Source organism: Orbicella franksi, chromosome 7 (genome assembly GCF_964199315.1).
Source record: "Orbicella franksi chromosome 7, jaOrbFran1.1, whole genome shotgun sequence".
NCBI classification, from domain to species: Eukaryota; Metazoa; Cnidaria; class Anthozoa; order Scleractinia; family Merulinidae; genus Orbicella; species Orbicella franksi.
This window is the reverse complement of record NC_138151.1, coordinates 13,289,270-13,312,691: the sequence shown is the minus strand read 5'-3', so window position 1 is coordinate 13,312,691 and position 23,422 is coordinate 13,289,270. Positions and strand designations below refer to the sequence as shown.

At 39.0% G+C, this 23,422-nt stretch overlaps 1 protein-coding gene across 8 annotated transcripts in view; it reads right to left on the bottom strand.

Annotated features, from left to right (window-relative positions):
• Positions 1–5,262: 5,262 nt before the first annotated feature.
• The window catches only part of LOC145493780 (multidrug resistance-associated protein 1-like), a 36,264-nt gene continuing 18,104 nt past the window's right edge, over positions 5,263–23,422 (bottom strand). For 3 of the 8 annotated variants that reach the window (XM_081473237.1, XM_081473236.1, XM_081473244.1), the window contains 20 exons: positions 23,190–23,273; positions 22,903–22,993; positions 22,277–22,384; positions 21,907–21,960; positions 21,006–21,107; positions 20,756–20,860; positions 20,518–20,634; positions 20,136–20,228; positions 19,310–19,528; positions 18,825–19,192; positions 16,798–17,310; positions 16,003–16,202; positions 14,976–15,102; positions 14,088–14,189; positions 13,397–13,543; positions 12,561–12,719; positions 11,738–11,904; positions 11,248–11,442; positions 5,511–10,551; positions 5,263–5,390 (listed from right to left, as the gene is read on the bottom strand). In XM_081473237.1, coding sequence (XP_081329363.1) covers positions 10,443–10,551; positions 11,248–11,442; positions 11,738–11,904; positions 12,561–12,719; positions 13,397–13,543; positions 14,088–14,189; positions 14,976–15,102; positions 16,003–16,202; positions 16,798–17,310; positions 18,825–19,192; positions 19,310–19,528; positions 20,136–20,228; positions 20,518–20,634; positions 20,756–20,860; positions 21,006–21,107; positions 21,907–21,960; positions 22,277–22,384; positions 22,903–22,993; positions 23,190–23,273 — 3,060 coding nt within the window. In that variant the 3' untranslated portion in view covers positions 5,263–5,390; positions 5,511–10,442. The remainder of the gene's footprint in view (positions 5,391–5,510; positions 10,552–11,247; positions 11,443–11,737; positions 11,905–12,560; positions 12,720–13,396; positions 13,544–14,087; positions 14,190–14,975; positions 15,103–16,002; positions 16,203–16,797; positions 17,311–18,824; positions 19,193–19,309; positions 19,529–20,135; positions 20,229–20,517; positions 20,635–20,755; positions 20,861–21,005; positions 21,108–21,906; positions 21,961–22,276; positions 22,385–22,902; positions 22,994–23,189; positions 23,274–23,422) is intronic. The other 5 variants (XM_081473239.1, XM_081473241.1, XM_081473240.1 and 2 more) reach the window with 5 other exon arrangements.

Sequence of the window (23,422 nt, the reverse complement as noted above, 5' to 3'; positions counted from 1 at the left end):
ACGTGCGCGCGTACATAATTTTCTTAGTCATATAAATGAATGACCAATCATGTGAAAGCCTGAGCAATTGAAAGGATATATCACTGGAGATATTTTAAAATTCTTTCAGTTTAGAGAATTGTACTGTGAATCCTAGATATAACAGTCGCATTCATACGATTACCTGTACCAACTGAATCTTCAAGAGTGCTACCCAAAATTACGTTATATTGTTACCGAACCGTCTGTTATATGTACCCACCTTAATAATTGAGGCTGTACAAATACAAAGCAGTCGTGAAAGAGTTTGCATATGACAGCTAAGAGAAATTTCAAGCCATACATCTTGACCAGAACTTTCAAAAGAGAAGGTTTCCTCCCATCTGGCCTTTTTTCCTTTTGTTTCTCGCCAAGTAAACAATCAGTTTCACTAGGTTCAGGCGGGTCGAGATCGTCCACTAGGAATTCTTTTTCCCTGCAATTGTGAGAAGCAGTTGCGTTTTAACTCAGTAGCCTTAGCCCACGAGAAAATAGTATTTCCTCCCTAGGAAATGAGTGAACCATGAAAGGACTTATAACTGTACGTAATCAACTGATGTTTGATGTTTACCTGTTGCATTTCATTTTTTCGTGGTTCCAGATGGATTTCACTTTAGGGACGATGTATGAAGCTCTGCTGTTCTTGTTTAGTGCCCATAGATCCTTGTCCTCGAGGGGCCTCTTGTGACCAGTAGATATGATCCTGACAAATGGAATAGCAACAGATTGACTATTGTGTTGACGGGTGACGATAGGTGATGAATGAAATTCTGATTATCTCTACAAAAGATGGAATAAGTTCTCGTTTAATTTGCCAAACACTATTCATCCCAACACTTCATCGTCTTTCAAATTCAGTGAAACGGCATTCAAAAAAGCGTGGAAAAAAGACGACTAGTCATTTATTTGTTTGTTTGTTTTAAATATGTCAGCAAGCTACCTCTAAACAATGAGGAGAGCACAACAGTTGTGGAAATCCGGAAGTATAAGTGTTAAGGGTATGGCCAGTTAGTGATAAAGACCTGGAACTCGTAATTTAATCAAGCCAAATCAAGTAGCCACAGTCGAACCTCTACTTAGCGTACCCCGTTAAGCGGCCACCTCCTGTTAAGCGGCCAGTGATCAGTCCCGAAATTGTTGTCAGTAAAATACTGTGAATATAACCCCTATTAACCGGCCACCCCTATAAGCGGATCCGGCCACTTATTGGTCATTCAAATGAGGGGTTTTCTATAGTCGTTACTCCTATTAATACACGTAGATTGGCTCTGTTTTGGAAAAGGCGATGAGAGATAAGAGTCCGAAATAGAAAGTGAACAATGATAAAAATATTCAAACCCACGTTTGTTATTGTCTTCACGCAATTCCATGTTGTCTTAAAGTAGTTTGTATTTGATTATATCGACGCTTCTACTAAGCCTAGATTTTATTCCTAACGAACCTCTAATGGGCGGCCACCTCGCATTTCCCCAAGGACGGCCTCTTAGTAGGGGCTCAAATGCATAGTTATCCAAACCAAGAAACATTACTCCACCTTTGCAGATTTCCATGCCTCTCTTTCGATATTATTAATATAAAATAATGGTGACACATTGAAAGAATCATCCCCTAATAACATATTGTTAAGTTGCTTTTGTCCTAGTGTCTGTCATTTATAAAATATTTTGTTAAGCTAGTACAAAAGAAACAACAAATTTGAAAAGGCTGGGAATTAAAGTATAAACCCAATTTATCCCTGGAACAGATCTCAAATAGCAGTACTTACCAGTTAAGCCACCAGAATGTGATTCTTGAAAAACAGTTTGCTGTATCTTCTGGGCACGGTTCCTTGGGAAACAGACGATTGGATTGTGAGTGCATGTAGGAATAGAGTTCTTTTAAATCCGTTCTTTATAATAAGAAAATGATTGTTTGCGACCTTTGGTGCGCCATAAATTAGTGAAAGGTAGGAACAACACGCCAGGGACTTAAAATAATTATTGCTACACTTCCAATTCTTTCTCTGGATTTTGTTCTTCTCGCAATAGTTTGACGATTGAATCCTTTCAGTGAAGAATATGAAGATTTTTAGTTTGAGACGGATTTAAAAATGTATACACGTACTGTGCAAAAGGAATGCAAAATTCGTCGAATTTCATTCTTTGTTCTCGCGAAATTTCGTTAAAATATGTTCATCAAAATTGGAGAGGTCTGACGTCTTTTGGTACGAACATTCACCATACTGAATTTCAAGGATGGAGCTACTCTCATCAGAGATGATTTTGAGAAGGCCTATATTGAGAATAATTTGGCAGTACCATAACACGATAAATCTTCTTAGGTCACAAGACAGTGCAGCACTCTTGTTCGGTCACGATGTGTCAACGTCATTTTTGTGCTTGACACTGCACTCAGATTTTCATATAAGACTTAGTAATTGATTTATATCATTCTTACCCTCTTGCATTGTTGTTGATCGGGATCAGTTGGAAATGATGCCCAGCCAACACAGAAGTTGTCTTCATCGGTCGCAGGGGACTTTTTTCCGGCCATTTTTCTAAACTGAAAAATAGTCTACATGAGTAGTCGAAAGTGAAAAGTGACAAACACAAAGACATAAAGCGAACTTTGACACCAAAGACAGCAAAAATACACCAAACTAACCACAACTTGACGCAAAAGCATGAAACTGGTGATTAAGCGGTTAAAGGACTAAAAATTTGCCCTGCTCGCCAGGCTTAGGTTTTCTGAAGGACAAATGACGCTATCCACTGGATAAATAACTGACTAGTTTATAGCAAAGCATAATTCGCCTTCATCACTGGGTAATGTTGTATGCAGTGAATAAATCACAAGCTGTTCAATTTTGTGAACAATAACCAAACGCAAACTAAAGCAAGTGTAAAGTCGGGTCTTCATTCCGGCCGAAGTGACGTCTCACAAGGGTGAAGAAAAATTATACTCTTAGTTACTTTATGCTAATAAGGAACCGGATATAAGTACCAGCCTGGTAAGGCAGCTTAGGCTTGAAAACAACAGAGTACAACATAACAACTAACGTTTACTAACGTTTACCCTCGAGAAAGAAGTTTTCAAACATCATTGAAAATGTCATTGATCCAATTAGTAAAACAACAACAACAACAACAACAACAACAACAACAACAACAACAGGATGGGTTAAGATTAGCACCCTTTGGAAAACAACAGAAGTGTCCCCTATTTGTCGCTCAAAAAGGTTACCTGATTCACTAGGTAACAGCTACCACTCGATCTGTTTTCAACTCACTCAGTGACTTAAACGTCTGTGTTTAACCCTATGTTAACACGGAGCATTTCCGGAGAGTAATCATTTAAGGAGGAACATTCTAGAACAGCCGCGAATTTTGCAAAACTCTCGGAAAGCAGCAACAATATTACAGCTGTGAGCATAGGCGTACGGGCTAGGGGGGCGGAGGGTCTGCAGCCCCCATTGTTCCAATTAACAAATGGTTAACGCCATAGCGTGTACTATTGAGTTATGGATGCACGCGGGAGGCTGCTAAGCACGAAAGAAGCGTAAGAGTCGCATGAGGCGATAGCCTCGTGCGACTCTAGCTTCTTGAGTGCTTAGCAAACCTCCCAAGTGCATCCATAACTCAATAGTGCACGCTATGGCGTTTACCATTTGTTTTATAACATAACATTGAGACATTGGAACAACAGAAGTCCTTTTATTGAGCTACATCACAAAAAAATGTTCGTGTAGTCTTACATGACAAGAGAAAACAAGCGCGCGAAAATTCAATCATGACAACCGACTGCACCCAGTATCTCGATAAAGTTTCATCTTCACACAACCGTGAAGACAGTTTCACATTTCTGGGAGAAGGACGCCGGCCATTACTTTGGAAACAATGTCTGTCAAAGGACTTGCTTTGTAAACATTAGCACACACGTCAGCAGCGTACACCCATGGGCAAATAGTGGACGCTAAATTAACCAATCAGAGCGCGCGCTTTGCTTTAGTTATGTTATAAAAATTTTTGGTATTTTTCGGGCAAAAGGCTGATGATTCGGGCTAAAGTACTTGGGAGAAAACATTCTAATAGGTTGTCAAGGCTAGATTTGTAGGCTACTTTCTTAATTGTCAAAACGGAGCTAAAGTCAAATGATATAAGGATCCAGGTATTCTGTTTTGGAAAAGCCATATCTCGTTTCAATGTGTATCGTGAAATTCTACGAGATGGCTATTATTTCCATCAACAAAACAATGACAAAAAGATCGAAGCAAACGAAGGCTAAGACTTTTGTTTTTGTGGTTGCTCTCAGTGAAAGAGCCGTTTTGAATAGCTCCACAAAAAGCCGTTTTAAAATTCTCTTGAACTTATCATACGATGAAGAATAAACGTTTCTTTTATAAGTTCCTGATTTTACTAGGCTGTCGATCAAGGTCATAGAGTATGTGAGGTTTCAAAATAACCATTTTTGGAATGATAACAGTTCAATTAGACGTGAGGGTTGTGAACGTTTTTGTTTTGCTGCGATTTGGGTGCATTTGAACAACAATCGCGCTTTCGGGCTTTGCGTAATTTTTTTCGGGCAATATGGTTATCAACCCCCCCCCCCCCACCCTGCCCCTCCGCTAAGTACGAAGGTGCCCGTACGCTTATGGCTCTGAGCCTTTTCGAAGAGTTCTCGTTTCCAGACCTCGCACTTGTTGACCGCGTATTTAAAATTCAAAATGGCCGCCACATCACCAGACTGGATTTTCGTAGCATATCGTGATTTTCTAGATGGATACGAGAACTCCCTGTGTATCTTGATGCCCCTCGAAAGTATCCTCGCAACGCTGTTTAGGCTTCACTCTAGATTCCACAACAAGTTGCGACCCACATAACATCTCCAGACTGAACGAATTATTCGCATTTGCATAAAGCCGGCACTGAATAAATTCTTATGATCACCCCACGATGAAACGTTACCTACGTCTGTAAATAACATTGTAAACTTTAGAAGTTTGGAAGATCGAGTGACTGGCATACTCAACGAATGCAGCCAAATAAAGATGAAAACTAACTCTTTGTTCGACTAGTTCGTAGTGAATATTATAGTCCACCGGTTTTGGACAGTGACAAGTATGCTGCATCACTTGCAAATATCACATGCACAAAATAAATATAACAGCACAATAACGATGTACTCGATAGGTACTAATAAAGCACTTTTCGAGTCAAGATGTGTAACAGAGACAAATGGGTAAGAAAAAAATCAGTAAGACTTACCCAATATTGCTGAATTAACGCGAAATAGTTCACCAACTGTTGTACTGTTGTTTTACGGGTTCTTCACAACACAAATGTACATCCGCCAGCTTCGCCTTTGAAGGTTGCCATAGCTTACTAAGTTGATCACTGCAAAACAAAAAGAATTTTACAACATACAACATCGTAATAGTCATTCTAGTACAGTGGAACATATACACAAAGATGAAGACACGGTGTTTTAATCGAGGACAATAAGGGCTACAATACCTGGATGCCTGCCGGCGTTTTGAAAATCTGTCTGCGTGGTGAGAAAAGGAAGTAAGTTATCGAATATCTTTGAATGAACCTCGACCCGGAAAGAAATTGTGGTATCATTATGACTCGGCACTTTCTCGTTTTGTACGTCTGCGAACGTAGCTCGATCGAGCTCGGCGCCTGAAAGCCATCGGTTTACAAACGAGGATGTTATGCAAATCTAGCGTGGTGCATGTCATTAATAAATATGTGCCTGAGTGACCAAAGTACTTGTGTCACGCAAATTAAAATAACTGAATTATTAATTTTTGCATTTTCCTTCATATAGCCTGGTTGTTGGTCCCCAAGTGAATGAAAAATAGCTTCTGAAACATTCTTTTTTGCCTCTTGAGATACTATTGTGACCACTTTCCAATAACAGCTGTATATTAATCAATACGACTCAGTCCTGTTGACGACACAATTTGCTTCAAATAACTTCACAAAAGACCTTGAAATTGGTCTTTTGTGACGAACTCTCAAACTTTGAAACCTTATCGTGTTGCTCAAACAGCCAGACACAGTGTATATCGATCGATGGAATTGCTATTGAATCAGTAAGCTATTTTAATTTTAGAGACGAAAAATCACGCCAGACCCCGGTTAAAACAGCGTAGCACGATATTGACAAATTCATAATGTGTGCACTTGAGGGCTAAACAACGGAACTTAAATACAGCGTCTGTAATCAGACCTACCTCGTGTGGTGAAGGATAATTCTACAAGGAAAGTTGTGCCTTCACTATCTGAGCGCGGTAGTGTATTTGCCCTGAACCTTTAAATAATAATACAGTTGACGACTGGCAAATAAATATGGGTTTACTCCCTGAAATGTGTAAAAAAAAAATGTGTTGATTAGGTGCTAAACATTTCCGGTCAAAATTCGCACCTTTTAAGTTTTTACAAACGTACAAACTCTTGTTGGTCCGTTGGCGCTACAAAATAGATGCTAAATTAATAGCCTTTTAGCAAGCTGCTTAATTAATCGATCTAAGTAATTAGCTCGGGGATGGGGTCATTAACGGCAAGATCCGAAATATTAAATAACTATTCAAGCAAATTATTAAAACAATATTTAAAGAACAGTCTGTGACCAATTAAGAAATGGTAAGCGTGCAGCGTGCAACTATCGAGTTATATATGCACGCGGGAGGTTGCTAGGCACGAGAGAAGCGCAAGAGTCGCACTCGGCTGTCGCCTCGTGCGACTCTAGCTTCTTGAGTACATAGCAAACCTCCCAAGCACATATATAACTCGATAGTTGCACACTGCACGCTTATCACTTCTTTTATAACATTGAGACTTTTGAGATAGTATATAGTGAATATCGTCCAGCTTACATGAAGTCAAAAGCGCGATAAACTGCGCGAAAATGTTCATTCAAAAATATGACAAAGCGACACATCAAAGTTTTTCTTGGATCGCGGCGAGTTTATACAGTAGTTTGCATTTTTTCGATCTCAGGCAAACAAACAACTTCAAACTGCTCGTTAACCTAAATATCACGCTGACAACAAACGAAAACTGCATTCGGTAAAAGTGTTTCTCAAAAGTTAGTCAAGCTTAAATTTGGATCAGTTTTCCGAATAATTGAAAACCAACTGCACATGACTGAAGCTTTTGTTGCTGAGCTCTCTGTCCTTCACGGCCTCTTCGGCAAAAGAAAAGAACAATATGGAACCAGACATTTCTTAAAAGCGAGAGTGGAGAAGAAAGCGAACAAACACCCCAGGCTTTGAGCTGTTTGAGATGCTCTTATTCAGTAGCAGGTTTGTGGGTTTCGTTTTCCTTTCCATTTCGTTTTAAATTGATGCGCGTCTAAGGCTGAACTTGAACCCATGAATGGCTTTCTTTCTTTCGTTATTTGGTAAAATAAGCTTAAATGAACGGAAGACTGAGGCTCAAAGGAAATTTTCAGAAATGTAAGCTTATATTTGTGAACGATCGATGCAGTCGCTCCTTCGAGCGGCTGTTTCTTCAAATTTCAAGAGTTCAATTCACGATCGAGCAAAACTGAAACCAGGGAACTTAAGTTAAATAATTCATCAGAGGCTACCAAAGTTTGATAGAACTTCCTTTATTAAAGCTCAGAAAAACTATTATCTTTAAAGTTTTTGGAACAGAAGGATTTCGTATGCAAGACTTACAACAGAAATTTGTTAAAACTCTCATGTACAAGTTTTACTCTTCGAAAGCATTTAAATGGCTTTCGACGGCAGAAAAGTTTTACAGTGAAAGCTTGTGCTGAATTTTATTGTCGCCAAATCGCTGAAATATTCTCTCTAAAATTCCCGCTATGCATAACTAACCTCAAAAGATTGATACAGACCAGTTTGTTGTTTTTTTGGTCCGTCTCCGAGTGCAGAGTGCCTTTGTTCAACCAGCTGATTCAACTCCTTCTCGCTTAAATTAGCAAATCTCTTAGGTGGAGGCCCGTCGATAAACTTGAGCTCGAAATTTCTTAGCTCACAGGAATAATCTTCCTCATTTCCGGAAGAATGATTAAATCTTTCCATATTTTAGGGGGAAAAAATAGGAATTATGTTTCAAGAAGTGTCAACATCGACGAAAAAAATTGCCGAGAAAAAGTACAAATAAACAAACTGACGTGAGCGTGCAACCCACGGGCTAATGGATCGAGCGTATTAGCCAATCAGAACGCGCGCTTCGCTAAGGCTATGTTATAAAAATGAGAGGCAAGCCGGCCCTTGTTCAATTAGAACGAAATATAGCGAACGCGTTATGTGTTAACACCAAATCCATTGAACTCGCATATATTAGACCAATGCAGTCCTGGATCAACATTACATGACATTTTAATTGCTCCCGCTGTTTCGTTGCGCAAACAGAGAGGGAAAGTACGTTTAGCAATTAATTTATCATTATGCTCACACCTACAAGGATGAAACGGTTCCCGTAATCACCTGGCTAGTTTATAAGCAAACTTAATTGTATTGGACGGACACCCTGTGCGAATAAGCGCGCTAAAAGCCGCACTCAGTGGAAACACTGATCCAGCACCAACTGATAACGTAACGATGGCGCGATCGCGAACTAAGGGAATTGCAGCGAACGAGTGTTTTTTTTCTCCTTTTTGCAGTTTTATAAAAGATAGCAAGCATTTTTTTCTGCGTTTTTGTCGACTTAATTCTTAGAAACAAGTTTTGGTAGAGTTCGATCGAAAAAGGTTCATGGAGACACTCGCCATGGCCACGTGTTCCCATGACATTTCTCGTTCACACAAGTTTCCTGTCGAAATTCCATATACAAAAATTAACTAGATAAATCTGTTATATGATTGGTCTATAGTTATTACATATAGTACCGATTAGAACCGATCAAACTCAAATCTGTGAAAAATGCGCTCTATCCAAAGGCAATAAACTAAAGCCTTGAAATATTCATAACTAACCTTTTGCTCTCGATAATAAGTTCTCAGCTTCGAAGAACACCCTGACGGTTTATTAATGTACATGTCAATTCACCCGTTGTATTCACCTTTGTGTCATTGTTGATCATGACATAAGCCATTCTGCAATAAGTTCGCTGATTGTTGATCATGTAATATTCTTGCATGTTCACATCAACACCGAGGCTCGTCATATTGATACAAACAGAATAGGCCCTTTGTACGATCCGGTCACATGGTACAGAATAAATTATGCTGGGACGCAAGTTACACAGTGGGACTTCCAAAACAAAGGAACTCGTACCAGTCCAACCCGACTCTCCTTTGTTTTAGAAGTCCCAGTGTGTAACTTGCGTCCCAGCATAATTTATTCCGTACCATGTGACCGGATCGTGCAAAGGTAAAGGTAAAGTCTGCATGCGAGCCAAGTGGCCCATCAGGACGGGGCTTATCCCGGTTTCTGTAGCATGAAGCGACTAGGAGTATTTCTACTCCCCCCTGGATGGGATGCTAGTCCATCGCAGGGTTACCCCCAGCATTAAGTTCACCAGTACCCATTTATACACCTGGGTGGAGAGAGGCACTGTGAGAGTAAAGTGTCTTGCCCAAGAACGCAACACAATGTCCCCGGCCAGGGCTCGAACCCGGACCGCTCGATCCGGAGACGAGCGCACTAACCATGAGGCCACCGCGCCTCCCACCGGATCGTGCAAAGGGCCGATCAATTCGGGACCGTGCTGAGCCCTGGCGAAATCTATCAAAACGGTTCGCTGTGTGCCCTGAATATTGAATAGTTAATTACAACTTTGTAAACAAACAGAAATGTACCGACTGTTTGGATGGGTTGCATTTCAGTGTTTTATTTTTCACTCACTATCCTTGTAGTTTCTTAGGCAGCGTCCACACTATGCAGGATAAATTTGAAAACGCAGTTTTATTTCCACAGTTAGGCCTACCGTCCACACTACACCGTCTCGAAAACGGAGCTTTACGAAAATGCTCTTCAAACCGGAGAAATTTGGAAACGTCGGCCCTTCGTTTTCGTGTGGACCGAAAACATTTCGAAAACGGAGTGTTTCGAAAAAGATGGCGCCACGATAATCAAAAGACATGATTTTCCTGACCGAGTTTTCTTCGAACGCAAATCCATAATGAGCGATAGCTGTTACGTTTTTAAATTCCTCCGGAGTAGTTTGGACAAACAGCATTTGATATGTTTTTCAGAGTGAAACCTCCGTTTTCAAATTGCTCCGGTATTGTGTGGACGGGGCCTTAATAATTGAAATCTTGAGCAATCGCAGCAATTTAATGCGCTCAAGAGGAACATGACTCACGGTGAAGCACGACTAAGACAGAATATTTATTATTAAGTCAATTATCACTTCAAGTCACCTGACTTCGAGTTTTCGAGTACCGAATTTAGTGTCCCCCAAGAACAAAGGAAAAATAATTTCCAAGAGACATTTCCAATCAGTCAAGTTGACGGCACTCATTATTTACACAATCCCTGCCTCTTGTGCCATGCTGTAGAAGATTCCTTTCTGTACCAACAGGTTAAGGGGTGTGTCAAACTCGACCACAAATCCTTTGTCTAGAACCATGATCCTAAGAAGGCAAACCAATATATTGATCAAAATTAGAGTGAAAGAGCATCGTCTGGTTAGATAGTGGAGAATTTCCTTAATTGAGGAAAGGATTGCAAGCAAGATCTTTCCACGTAATTTCATTAATCAGAAATGATTTCTAGAAAGGTTAAACAATTAAAGTTTCGTGTTTTCTCTTTCCCTTAGCTTTCACCCGGCTTCTGTTCTATAAAGAAATGTTTGTGTTTATAATAGTGAGAGGCTATCTGACAGCACCGATGAATTCAAAAGTCGCGGTTGGCCTGGACATAATAAAGCGATAGAAATGCAAGAATTCAGTCTTTTGAAGTTAGCATAGATAATCATATAAATATCAGTGTACAAACGACAGGTAATATTGAAAATTCTCTCAAATTAAAAGTTAAGATAAACTGTGGGCCTGTTCTGAGCCATTCACAATGAAGTAAGCTTCAAAAATCATATCTTAAACAAACTGTTCACTAGGGATGGAAACTATTTTGCTATTCCCACTCAGCAAAACAGAACAAGATTTGAGGGAGCCTCAAAGTGTTTCAACCTTTCGTTAACGGTGATTTGCGAAACAGAAGGTCTGAAGTACTCTAGCTGTGTCGGCAATGTGATTCAACTTTTAAAATTATCAAGTCTTCAAAGCATTAATTAACAACCATATTTAGTAAAATGAGCAAGAGTAATTTACCGTGTGTAGTCCATAATAGTGTTGAGCCTGTGCGCAATTGTCAAAACTGTGCGGTCAGCGAACTCACGACGAATTGTCTGTTGAATGAGTTCATCAGTTTCCATGTCAACTGCGGACGTGGCCTCATCAAGAATTAAGATTTTTCTTTTGCGGAGAAGAGCTCGTGCCAGGCAGACTAATTGGCGTTGACCGACGCTATATGAAGGAGAACGTAGTGTAAAAATTAAATTACTTTATAATAATACAGCTTTTTGGAAACTGATAACACAGGTTTTCTAAATCTTGAATAAAAAACATAGAATTTGACAACATTAGTACAGCCAAGAGGGTGAGAATCTCCAGCTACTTTGAAACAGTTTTTATCATCCAAACGCTATAGTTCAAATAAAAACCTTATTGGCATTGTTGCTTGATTCTTCACACAATTGTTTGTAGCTAAGCAGAGCAATGACATGGGGTCTCCATACAGAAAAAAAAAAAGATCAGTCACCTCAAATTGTCTCCACCTTCAACAATCTTGAACTGTAATCCACTTTCGGTTTCAGCTGCAAATGTTTTAAGGTGGCTCGCTTCAAGTATTTTCCATAACTGTTCATCTGTGTGTCTTCCAAATGGATCCAGGTTTTGACGAAGAGTGCCAGAAAACAACACTGGATCCTACGATAGTGATAAAGAGATGTCTACTACGAAGGAATGGAAGGTTCTGTTACTGTGACAAACTAAAATAACTTCTTGTTGAAACACTTTATCAGTGACAACATTTACACACATTCTTAGAAAGTACCATCCTATTATTCACTCCTGTGTTATCTACTGAAACTAATATTCCTCTGTTCGATCTACTGAGTCTTCGAGAATACTGCATTCTTTGTTTGGATGGGTTGCGTTGTCATTTTTGACGCTATTATGATATTATTGTTATGCTGTTGTTGATAATGATGATGATGACTATGTTGATGTCGTTAATTATCTTGATGATGACGACCATGATGATGATGTGTTGTTATTGCTTTTGTCGTCGTCATCATCATCCTCATCCTCATCGTCATCGTCGTCGTTGTCGTCGTAGTAGTAGTGGCAGTAGTGGTAGCAGCAGCTCTTGACGTTGAAGTGGTTATCGTTGGTCCTTTTGTTCATCATGTGTATGTTGATGCTGACTTCGCCCCTGTTTTTCTTTACTGCTGTCCTTTGCTGTTGTTGTTGTTGTTGTTGTTGCTGCTGCTGCCGTTGTTGATATCAGTGTTGGCCCGCAGTATAGCACTTCTGTCTGTGATATGTTTCAAGATAAATTAACAGATGTTAAACCTACTTACCTGTGGAATAATAGTCAGTCTCTGACGAAGATCTTGGAGGCCAATCGTTGCAATGTCGATATCATCAATACGAATTTTCCCGCTTCCTCTCTCCAGAATGCGGAACAAAGCCTGGGTCAAGGTGGATTTCCCGGCTCCTGTACGACCTACAATACCGATCTGGGAAAAAGAGCGTGCGTGAATTCTTTCAGTCAATGTCTCCGTTGTGCCAGATACTAAATAACTTAACGATTAGTTCCTCGGGAAACCAATTGATGTGATTTCCTTCGAAAATCAATCTCAGGAAACATTTAGATTCTCGAAAAAACCAAAAAACAAACAAACAAACAAACAAACACAAAGTATTTGTCTTTCTTTAGTAACAGTCAGAAAGTGTTTATTGATACAGTCAATTATGTACAACTAACATTGATTGTATGCATAATAGTACAAGGGCAACGAGAAACATTTGTTATAACGGAGGGATAAAAAGAGCTTGAAAAAAAATATTTCCATCAATAGTTAACAATTATTCACCGAAGTGGAGGTGAATAGTGGTGGATATTTTTCCCCGCCGCGAAGCGGTGAGGTAAATATCCACCACTTTCACCAACACTGGGGTGAATAATTGTTTTAGTATATACCACACAAGCTGAATAACTAGCGGACAAAAGAGTAACTTTATTTGTTTAAGAGTAACTTTATTCGAAACGGGAAGCCATTTTGTTTTTCCTCGGCTGCTCGGAGGTGAAAAGTACCTGGCTAATCACCTCCGAGCTAGGCAATCAGCGTGCGCGAAAAGTACTATTCACTTGTGTGGTATATACTAATACATGATAGTCTTGGACAATATTTACCTTTTCACCAGGTGTAATGACGCAGTTGATATTTTTCAACACAAGAGGAAGTCCTTCTCTATACCTCAGATCAAAATCTTCGAATGTTACATTTCCATTTTGAGGCCATCCATCTGGTGGGCGACTATCCTGGATTATCCATTCTGCCTGAATGCAAGAATAAAGAAAAAAAACTGAGCCAAAAAAAAAAAAAAAAAAAAAAAATTAACACTATTTCGATGTCAGTAACGTTACTCCCCAGCCTATAGCTACTCCCAAGATGCCTCGGTTCAGGGGAATCTAGAGTCTATGAAGAACAGCGACGTCTGTGACAAACATTCGCCCAATTCTCCCAAGAACGCGTGCAGCAATACAAAAGATTTCCGTCGTTCTCTCGAGTCCGGTCTACGTTACCGCGGGGTTCCTTAATTTACTGGATAGCAGCTAGTAAATCGAGCCCACCAGGGCAAGAGAAAACGTCTAGGAACAAGGCTACTTTTTTCTCATCCACTAACCAAGACACAAAGAACTTTATAGCACTTAGTTGTCAATGGTTAATAGTTAACTATAGTTGACAAACTGATATGCTGGGTCATCGAGAAGAGGGCTTAAAAATTGCAGTCTTTGGTCGATTGTTCGTATATTATAATCCAAACCAACGAAAACGAATGCCATTAGAAATATCACCAACAAACAAAACGTCTTTGTATACCTCTGTAGCAATCTCGGAATATTCTCGAATGCGTTCCACAGATACAATGTTAGACTCAAGTTCACTTCCTTTACGCACTATCCAGTTGAGATTGTGAGTAATCTGAAACATAAAACATGTTGAATCAAAGGGTTTTTGAAAACCGGGGAAAAATCCCAATAATATCCCAAAATAACGATTCAAATAACTGGACGATAAGTAATCTATTTGAAAAGTGTGAAAAACCTGAATGCTGTTAATAAAACTTCGTCTACAATAGCTGGTAGTCTAAAAATATCGAGGATTCGTTACCAAGATTTATCAGGATACAATTGAATAAAGTGTTCGCTGGTAAAAAAAAAAAAAAAAAGAAAAAAACCATAGTTTCGACTGTCGGTCCTCTGTCTGCACAAATTACTTTCTCCGTCGAAAGACAGTAGAACGGCTGTCAAAAAGCTTATGCTTTTATGCACACGACAAAGAAAGCTCACTATAGCTACTGCCAAGTCAAAGGATAAGGCTGAAAAGAAAAAAAAAAAAAACACGGTGGATCGGAGCGTCGAAGACCACGAAATTTGCGTACAAACAACGTGGTTACGATTGAAAGGAACTGAAAATCAAACCTGACTGTTATAACAATATCTATTCCATACTCTAGTCGCAGTTCTTATTAGACCTTGTTCATGAGCATTACTATTTGTCTCATTCCTTACATTGGCACACACGAATTTACAATTATTCTCAGTTCATAGAGGAAAGAGCAAAGTGAAGGTCATGGTTTATCCATACTTCGTACAATCTTGCTTGCTATGGTAGCAAGTGACTGGCTCAAATAGATAACACGACTGTCATATCGTTTTTATTTTTACTTCGGTGTTTAAGACAAGAATCGGCTCCAAGTTTTCTAACCTGTAGAGCATACACAATTGACAATCCAGCAAGACTACTCTCTATCTTATCTCGGCTGATGACGGCAAACAGCGCAGCGAAAAGGATAACGCAGTTGCCGATAAAGTCTAACCTCAGTGAGATCCACCTGTCAAACGAAAAGTAACAGAAAAATGAAAGGATTTTACGAGGCTTGCAGGCTTCTTCCAGAAATATTCATTTATAACAAACTTTTTGGACAAAAAGGAGTATTGGTATATGCTAAAAGTGGAGACAATAAATTAAATTTGAATAGATTTTTTTCCCTCCATTGTCAAGCATGAGGTATATAGATACACAACACGCACCAACATTAGAATAGTGACCAAACTCGTATTAACTTTCCGTTTACATGCAGCAGATTTTGGGGTTCGATGTATTGGTGTCTGAGGAGACGTGCGTTGCTGTAAAGGCCTTGTTTTCAATACGATATAAGCACAACTACAAGCATAAAGGTGGCGAGGATGCTCAAAAAGAAAAGCATAACCACGAACGCATGAGTAGAATTAACGATAGCCTTATTCCAGCTCCATACCTCCTCGATACAGTGAAACAATACGGCGGACTTCTACATATGCTTAGGATTATGCCCGTGCTTACAGCAACGCGTTCTCGCTTGTTCTCAGAATAAGCATAGGCATAAGCACAAGAATAACGAAAAAAAAAAAAGTTCTCCTTGTGCTTGTGCTTGTGTTGTGCATGTCTGCACTACCGTGTGCTTTCGCTTGTGCTTGTGTTGTGCATGTCTGCACTAACGTGTGCTTGCACTTGTGCTTGTGTTGTGCATGTCTGCACTACCGTGTGCTTGCCCTTGCGCTTGTGTTGTGCTTACAGTCTGCACTACCGTGTGCCTGTGCTTGTGCTTGTGTTGTGCATGGATGCACTACCGTGAGCTTGTACTTGTACTTGTGTTGTGGGCGTTCTCACTGCCGTTATGCTTTTGCTTGTGCTCGTGCTTATGCCTTAGTGAAAACCAGGCTTAAGGGAGAACTTAAGATGACGCCCTCACCTGAAAGAAATTATAGTTGGATAATATGCTACTTGGTTCTCATCCACTTTAAAGAAATTGTCCTCAATGAACCGTTGTTGTTGTGAGTAAGCTCTGATAGTACTCACACCGTTCATGGTTTCAAAGAAGTGATTGTAGATAGGGGATCTGTTGATAGACTCGATTCTCCTTAGCTGTCGGGTCGTTGCTGTGTACACTCTCTGGTAAAGGTTAATACAAATTAAAAACTTTCATTTAACTTCATTATACATCATCTAAACCTTATTATGAGAGTGTCATGAATCCAAGATGACATTGTTTAGACGTATGATGATACGGTCAATCTGGAAGGAGAGATACCAAAAGGTACAACTACGGAACATATTTACTGGAGGTTCCAACAGATTCCATTTCTTTTCTCCAATAGTGGCTGATCGTTAGAGTCCATCTTATCCAGCTTTACAGCTTTAATAGATAATACTTTGTTTTTAAGCTCTTAACAGAGTAGTCTTCTAATAACAGGACATAAACACTTTTCACTTATAACTGATCACAAGGCGTTTAATACCGCAACGAACCAATCAGAGCGCAAAACGAACATGCACAGGAGCCAAGCCCGAGAAAACAAAGTGAAGCCAAGTTATGTTTGTTGTTGGTTTAGCTGCTGATTAACTGGGCTTTTTTAGACGGTCATGCTTAGTACTTTTTTTCAACCTCAAACAGTTCAGCAAATGCACAACCAAAGTAAACGAACCATAACATGTTGGCCCCAGGCAGTCAGTCGATACCTACTGCAATTCACTCTCTGCACTTTACCTGCATAAAGATGTAGAGAACCGCAAGCGGTAAGATCACTGCCAGGAACAGGGGAGTCGCAAAGCTAATGATAAAAATTACAGCAAACATTTCCAGGGTGCTTCTAAGAAATGTGATGATCGATCTTGGAACAAGATCGTCTATAGTGTCCAGGTCTTTGGAAAATCGGTTGACGATCCTTCCTAAAGGCGTTGTCTCGAAGAATACCATGGGAGAGTGAAGAATGTTCAGAAGCAAACAGCGATGAAGTCTACGAGAAGCCATCACTGAACCGAGTGCCTGAATGAAACAAGCCAGTAGGATAAACACAGCTTGACAGAATCCAAGTCCGCCGTATATTGCAAGGTCTCTCGTCTGCTGCGCTGTTGAGTTAGTTGGAGAGCTGCTCCAGTCGGCAAGCCAAATCCGAGCTGCTACTGACCAGCACTCGGCGAGAAGAAGGCACAGAAAAAATGAGGCAAAAAGGCAGACGGTCATGGATTTTATGTAGTGCCAAAAAACGGACATTTTTACCTGCAAAAAATGATAGTTTTAAGCTAAGCTCGTGCAATCAATTTATTTCAGTTATTACTTAATATATAGATTTAGCCAAGCCTTAAAGCGGACCTCCCGTAAAATCTTAATCATTTACTTGACACAACAACCTTTAAAGGAAAACATTCACCAATAAGCATTTCACCAAACCGAATAAATTGAACAAAATGAGGAATCTACTTATCTACCTAAACACAATATGCGTATCAATATTTGTATTTGAATGAAGAACGTGTGGTTAAGTACTTGAAGTGCCGGGGATATATGACCGTGGGAAAGAATAAATTACACGCGATTTTTTTAAAATTTTTATTGTACTAGTTCAAGAAAAGTCTAAATGGTTGCCCTCACGAATAGCACATCCACCCGGATTGATCTAACATTCTCAACTACCTTATTACCTCAACTATTGCTCAAAAGGTTTCTTTCTTTTTTCAGTGCTCCAGTTCATCCCTGGCCGAAGGCTAAGCATCGGCTTTTTTTATACAAATTACCTGTTAGTGATTGTATAGCGTTAGCCACTAACAGAAATGTTGACGACTGCACTGCTCAAAAATTGAACCACAAGCTGTCCAATTTGAAAATAGTTGTATGGCTGGCCAGGTGATTTTACCTATGCTTTTGTTACCGATGAACAAAACAATTCTTTACTACAAGAAAAAGTATACCGAAGAATTGTTGAAATTGGGACTATACACTTTTAAGTTCTGTAGTTTAATTTAACACTACTCGTGTTACAATGTATGAATTTTAATTTGCTTTAGGGCTAACGTTTGGTCGGCCAAATACAGCATGCGATTGTTTATTCAAGGAAACAACTCTCAAATTTGACTGTTGGTTAAGAGAGAACCATTTGCTAATACTTTGTGTTAAATTTTAATGGGAGTTAGACTCTTAACTCGTAAATGTGAGTTAAGAGTAAAGCATTTTCAAAAATTTTGGATAAAGCGTTTGGTTGCCTGTGGAATTACACCTCATGTTACAGCCCATTTACTATTCTCTCGTACGTTTGTGTTAAGTGACTGCCATTCAAAAACCAAACACGTTGGAAATGTCGTATGATATATTTCAGTTGATATTAGACGGGGAATTAACCGGCGCATCATTCAGTTTTAAGGTACCACTTCAACGATGTCACGTTTTCCTGATTTTCCATTCAAGCAAAATATAATAATACTCATCACTCGATTTATCCCAACAAAATTACGTAAATTTGCGACGTTTCGTAACAATCGTTACCAAACTCATGGAAATATGGGAACCCGAGCTTGAAACTTGAAATGTAGACCAGGGGACGAGCGCTTGTCCTCTTCTACTAAGGTAAAAGAGTCTAAATCTTTGTACTCTTGCAACCAATTATAAGGTAAGTATAATTTAAAGAAAGACGGTTATAAATACATTTCAGTGGGTTTTTGATGCTTCCATGTGATTAAAAAGAAAACATATGGAGAATTCCATTAATAAAAAAAGTTTGTGTTTCGAACGACTCTTACCGATCCAGACTGTGAGGTCTCTTTAGATGTCATCATTTCTGCTAAATTATCCTGAGGCTGAGAAGAGCACAGAAAATCTACATCTCCACCATCAGAAGTAATCGTCGACATAAGACTCTCCGCTCGTTTCCTCCTGCTGACCTCATTGTTCTCAACTTCTTGCCAGCTTATAGTGGAGAGAACCGTTCCTGAGCTCACTCTTGAGTACCTTGGCGATGTTCCTCGTATGTTGCTGATTTTCCTAATTCGCTCACAATGGCTATCTGCTCTGATCTTTTGTGGCATCCAAATGCCCGGTTCGTACGCAACATCCTCGATTTGAGGTGCGAACTCCAATGTCGTCTGTGATCGATATCGTCCAGAGAATGCTGCAGACAAATAGAGGGGTAGATTTCAGAAGTCAAAAATCTCAAATTTTGATTGGACAAATTGAAGAAACAATTAATAAAGATCCCTTAGTAAGATAAAAAAAAATATATGAATACCTGGTGCCCAACTCTCGGTAGTTAGTTGGTTGTCCTCTCGCCAGCTTGTTGGTAGAGTCGTTGATCTCGTCCTGACTAGGCCAGTGTGAGCTGAGTTTTGGAACTGGTTTTCCTGTGCAGAGCCTTTTCGATTAACATTAGGAACAGAGGTAAACTTACTGAACATTGCTTGCTTGCGTTTTCGACTCTCTGGTTTCGCTTCAGATGTCCCATCGATTTCTGTTAAGATATGTATTGAAACGTTTTTAAAAAACGTTTATGTAAAAGGGATAATTAATCCCAGTTTTTGAACATTCTTCCATCAAAAACAACGACGTTATTTGTTTTGTATTTCCTCGAATAAATTCAGGTCGTTCTGTTAAATTTCCTCGCTTGCGTGCTTTAGGAAGCAAAATTAGTGCAAAAAAACCCACCAAATTTCAAACATTACATTACCACAAAGGAAGCTTTCAAACTTCTTCAGATCATTTCATTTTCCTTTCATTCGCGTCCAATGCAGTTTAGAACTCACTGACATCACCTTAAATCCGGGCAAAGCCTTAGCACATAGCAAAGCTAAACAAGTTTCTTCCACGACATACTGTTACTTAGTCAAATCAAGAAATAAGTGCGAGATACGAGAGCTGAATACAACGTGTAATTTAGGCCTATGTTTCGAAGTCTTCCTCTGTCTAAAACTCGCAATACTTAATTTCGTCGATGTTAGCAAGTCCGTTAAGTATTCGTCCAACTAAAAGTTAATCTAACACCGTTACTACCCTGGCCGTGAAAATTCGATGGAATACTAACTAACTTTATTGAATATTGAGGCAAAATTACCCTGCACCTGTTTCAGAACTGATTTCAAGAGATGATCCTTTTTCTTCTTCTGATTCCTGGATCTCGTCGAGAGAGGTGGTTTGCCTTGTGCGCCGGTTACCTGAAAGGAGAATATCAAGAGTAGACAAGCAGTATGCTTTAATTCCATTCACTAATTGATATATTACGCCATCTGGAGTAAGACATTTACTCATATGACAATTTTATGATAAACAGTCCGCCGTAAAAGTGTGTTCCGGACTGTTTCGTTGTCCACCTTGCTGAACGTCATCAGGCAATTGAGTCAAATCGAAGAGGTTGGCAAAGCTTTACTGCAGATTGATATTTGGTAGTTGATGGCTTTCGCTTCTCTTTCTCCAAATTGGCATAGCCTTTGCAAGATATCTTACCTTGAGAATTAACATTTAAATCTTCAAAATCGTCATCCTCTGCGTCTTTGGTAATTTCTATTTCAAACTCAGTAATTTTTGGTAGAATTGTGCTGGATCTACTTCTGCGACGATCACCTAAACCAAATAAAATGAGAAGAAAACGTGAAAATTATTCCTGTTTGTGTTGAAACAAATATCTACTTCGTATTTGAGAACTAAATTAAGCTTTTAACGCAGTATGAGTGAGAGTTTTCACCTTGGGATTTAACAGTTAAATATTCCTCATATTCTTCGTTATTTTCCATTTCAGGCTCTGTAATGTTAGGTAGAATTGTGTTTGATCTACTCCTGTGACGATCCTCTACAACAAATAAAAATAATGCGAAAATAAAACCTGAAAATTTTATTGTAGTTTACATAAAGCGAAATTTCTGTTTTGCTTTTGAGTACTGGACTACATTATATTGTCATTTAGCGCAGTATGAGCCAGGAGGGAAAGTTTTTACCATGGGATTTAACAGTTAAATCTTCCTCATCTTCGGTAATTTCCATATCAGGTTGTATAATTTTTGGTAGAATTGTGCTTGACCGACTTCTGCGGGGATCCCCTAAACCAAATAAAATAAAAATGTTCAAGCCATGAAGTAAAAATGTAATTTAAAGAAAATGAGACGGTGTCAAAATTTGAAATAATTCGCGGAAGGAAAACACTTCTCGAGTGTGAAACCCTCGCTTATGGTTTTTGGCACAGTTTCAGTTTAACGCTGTCAGAGCGATCGATGGATCGAATTATTACCCACCTTTGATATTTACCAAATAGTCTTTCACTTGTGAGTACTTGTTCCACTCCAAACCCGAAGGATCAGTTCATCGCTTTGGCAGCCATTTTGTTGGCAATGGTCAGACAAATGTCGCCACCTCTCGCGAAATACCGTGGTCAGCAAAATTACCAACAAAAATGTTTACGACCCATCGACTGACTGACTGAATGACTGACTGACCGAGCATTTCTTCCCATCTAACTGCTATAACTCTCTGAAGCTACGCTATCACTAAATAAAAGAAAACCTGATAATTTCATTTTAATCTCCATTAAACAAAATCTCTACTTTGTTTTTTGTACTGAGGTAAATTAGTCATTTTGCGCAATATGAGCAAAAGATTTTACCCTGGATTTTAACAGTTAAATCATTATCATCTTCAGTAATTTCCATTTCAGTATCTGTAATTTTTGGCAAAATTGTGTTTGATCTACTTCTGCGACGATATCCTACGACAAAAAAAAAAAGGATACCAAAATAAAACCAGAAAAATTTGATACATTTTCCATTAAACGAGATCTCTAATTCGTTTTGTTAGTACTGAGCTAAATTAGTCATTTAGCGCAGTATTAGCGAAAGTTTTTACCTTGGGAATTAACACTTAAATGTTCATCATCTCCGGTGATTTCCATTTCAGGCCCTGTAATGTAATTATTGTGGTTGGTATAGACCTTTCCCGCATTCCAACAAACAATGGCGCCAAGTCGAGGTCAGGGTGGACAAAAATACAGAAGATGTATGAAAATGTCCACCCCAACCTCGCTTTGGTGCCATTGTTCGAACGCACTGAAGTGCAATGAGGAAAAGGTCTACTGAACGAAATCTGTAATTCTTTTTTTTTTTTTCTTTTTTTGGTATTGAACTCAATTAATCATTAAATCAGTTGTTTGTTTGTTTGTTTGTTTGTTTGATTGCTCTCAGTAAGCCCTTGTCACCAATGGTACTATCTTTGTTACCTTTTCCCGTCGTATCCGACGTTTCGTTGCCATTTTCCGCCGTGGTTTCTTCATTATCTGATTCCTGAATTCCCTCTAAGAATGTATGTCCTCTGGCTCGACGTTCCTCTACGAAGACAAGTTTGAAAAAGTCGAACACTCTATAGACTTATTTTGATCATTCCTTATTTACCTTATTTCTCGAAGATATTAGCAATCTTGCTACTTAACATCGAGATGAAATACAGGTTATTATATAATACTTGTGTATAAGGCAAAATTAGAGACACTTCTGAATGTCAAGGTTATTAATATGCACCCCTAAGTATAAATGAAAATCCAAAAAAAAAAAAAAAAAGACATACTTTATCAACCCGTGTTAAAGATAGTGATCATACGATTGTGAATCTTGGTGATTTGTATTTGTGAGTTACTTATTTATTCGCTTTTCAATTTTTAGTCGAACACCAACGACCTGAATCATAAATCTCTCCGTCGTTGTCGTCGTGGTCTTCCGTGGCTATTGTTGTTGTAGTTGTTAACGTCCTCTCCAGTTCTCGTTGTCGTCGTCGTCGTCGTCGTTGCTGCTGTTGTTGTTGTTTGTTGGAATTTATAGCTAAAGTGAAATCGATAGATACCAGACGGACCTTGTTCTTGTTGCTGCTGTTTGGCAGTGTAAGTGATAACATAATCTGCAAATTCTCCCTCCCTGGCCATGAGCTCAGAGTATGATCCTTCCTGAAAAAAAAAAAGAAAAAAAAAAAAAAAAAAGAGAGAGAGATAAAAAAAAATGCTAAGTGGAATTAACCGTAGCGTCTAATGGGCAACGTGCGAACGACAGTTAATGCATTTGATCTGATTTCGTGGTAAATAATTATACTTAGAAACTACATTTTATTTTAACTAGAGTGAAATTTAATCATCCAACGCTTACCTCAGACACTGTTCCATCTTTAAGAACGATGATTTTATCAACTTGTGGAAGAAAGCTAATGTTATGAGTTACCAGGACACGCGTCTTAACGGGAAATACAAACAAAACCATCAATCAATCAATCAATCAATCAATCAATCAATCAATCAATCAATCAATCAATCAAAAACTTTATTAGTGTGACTTATCGTTCTAGTAGCTACTGGTACTACTACCGTAATTGGAGACAGACT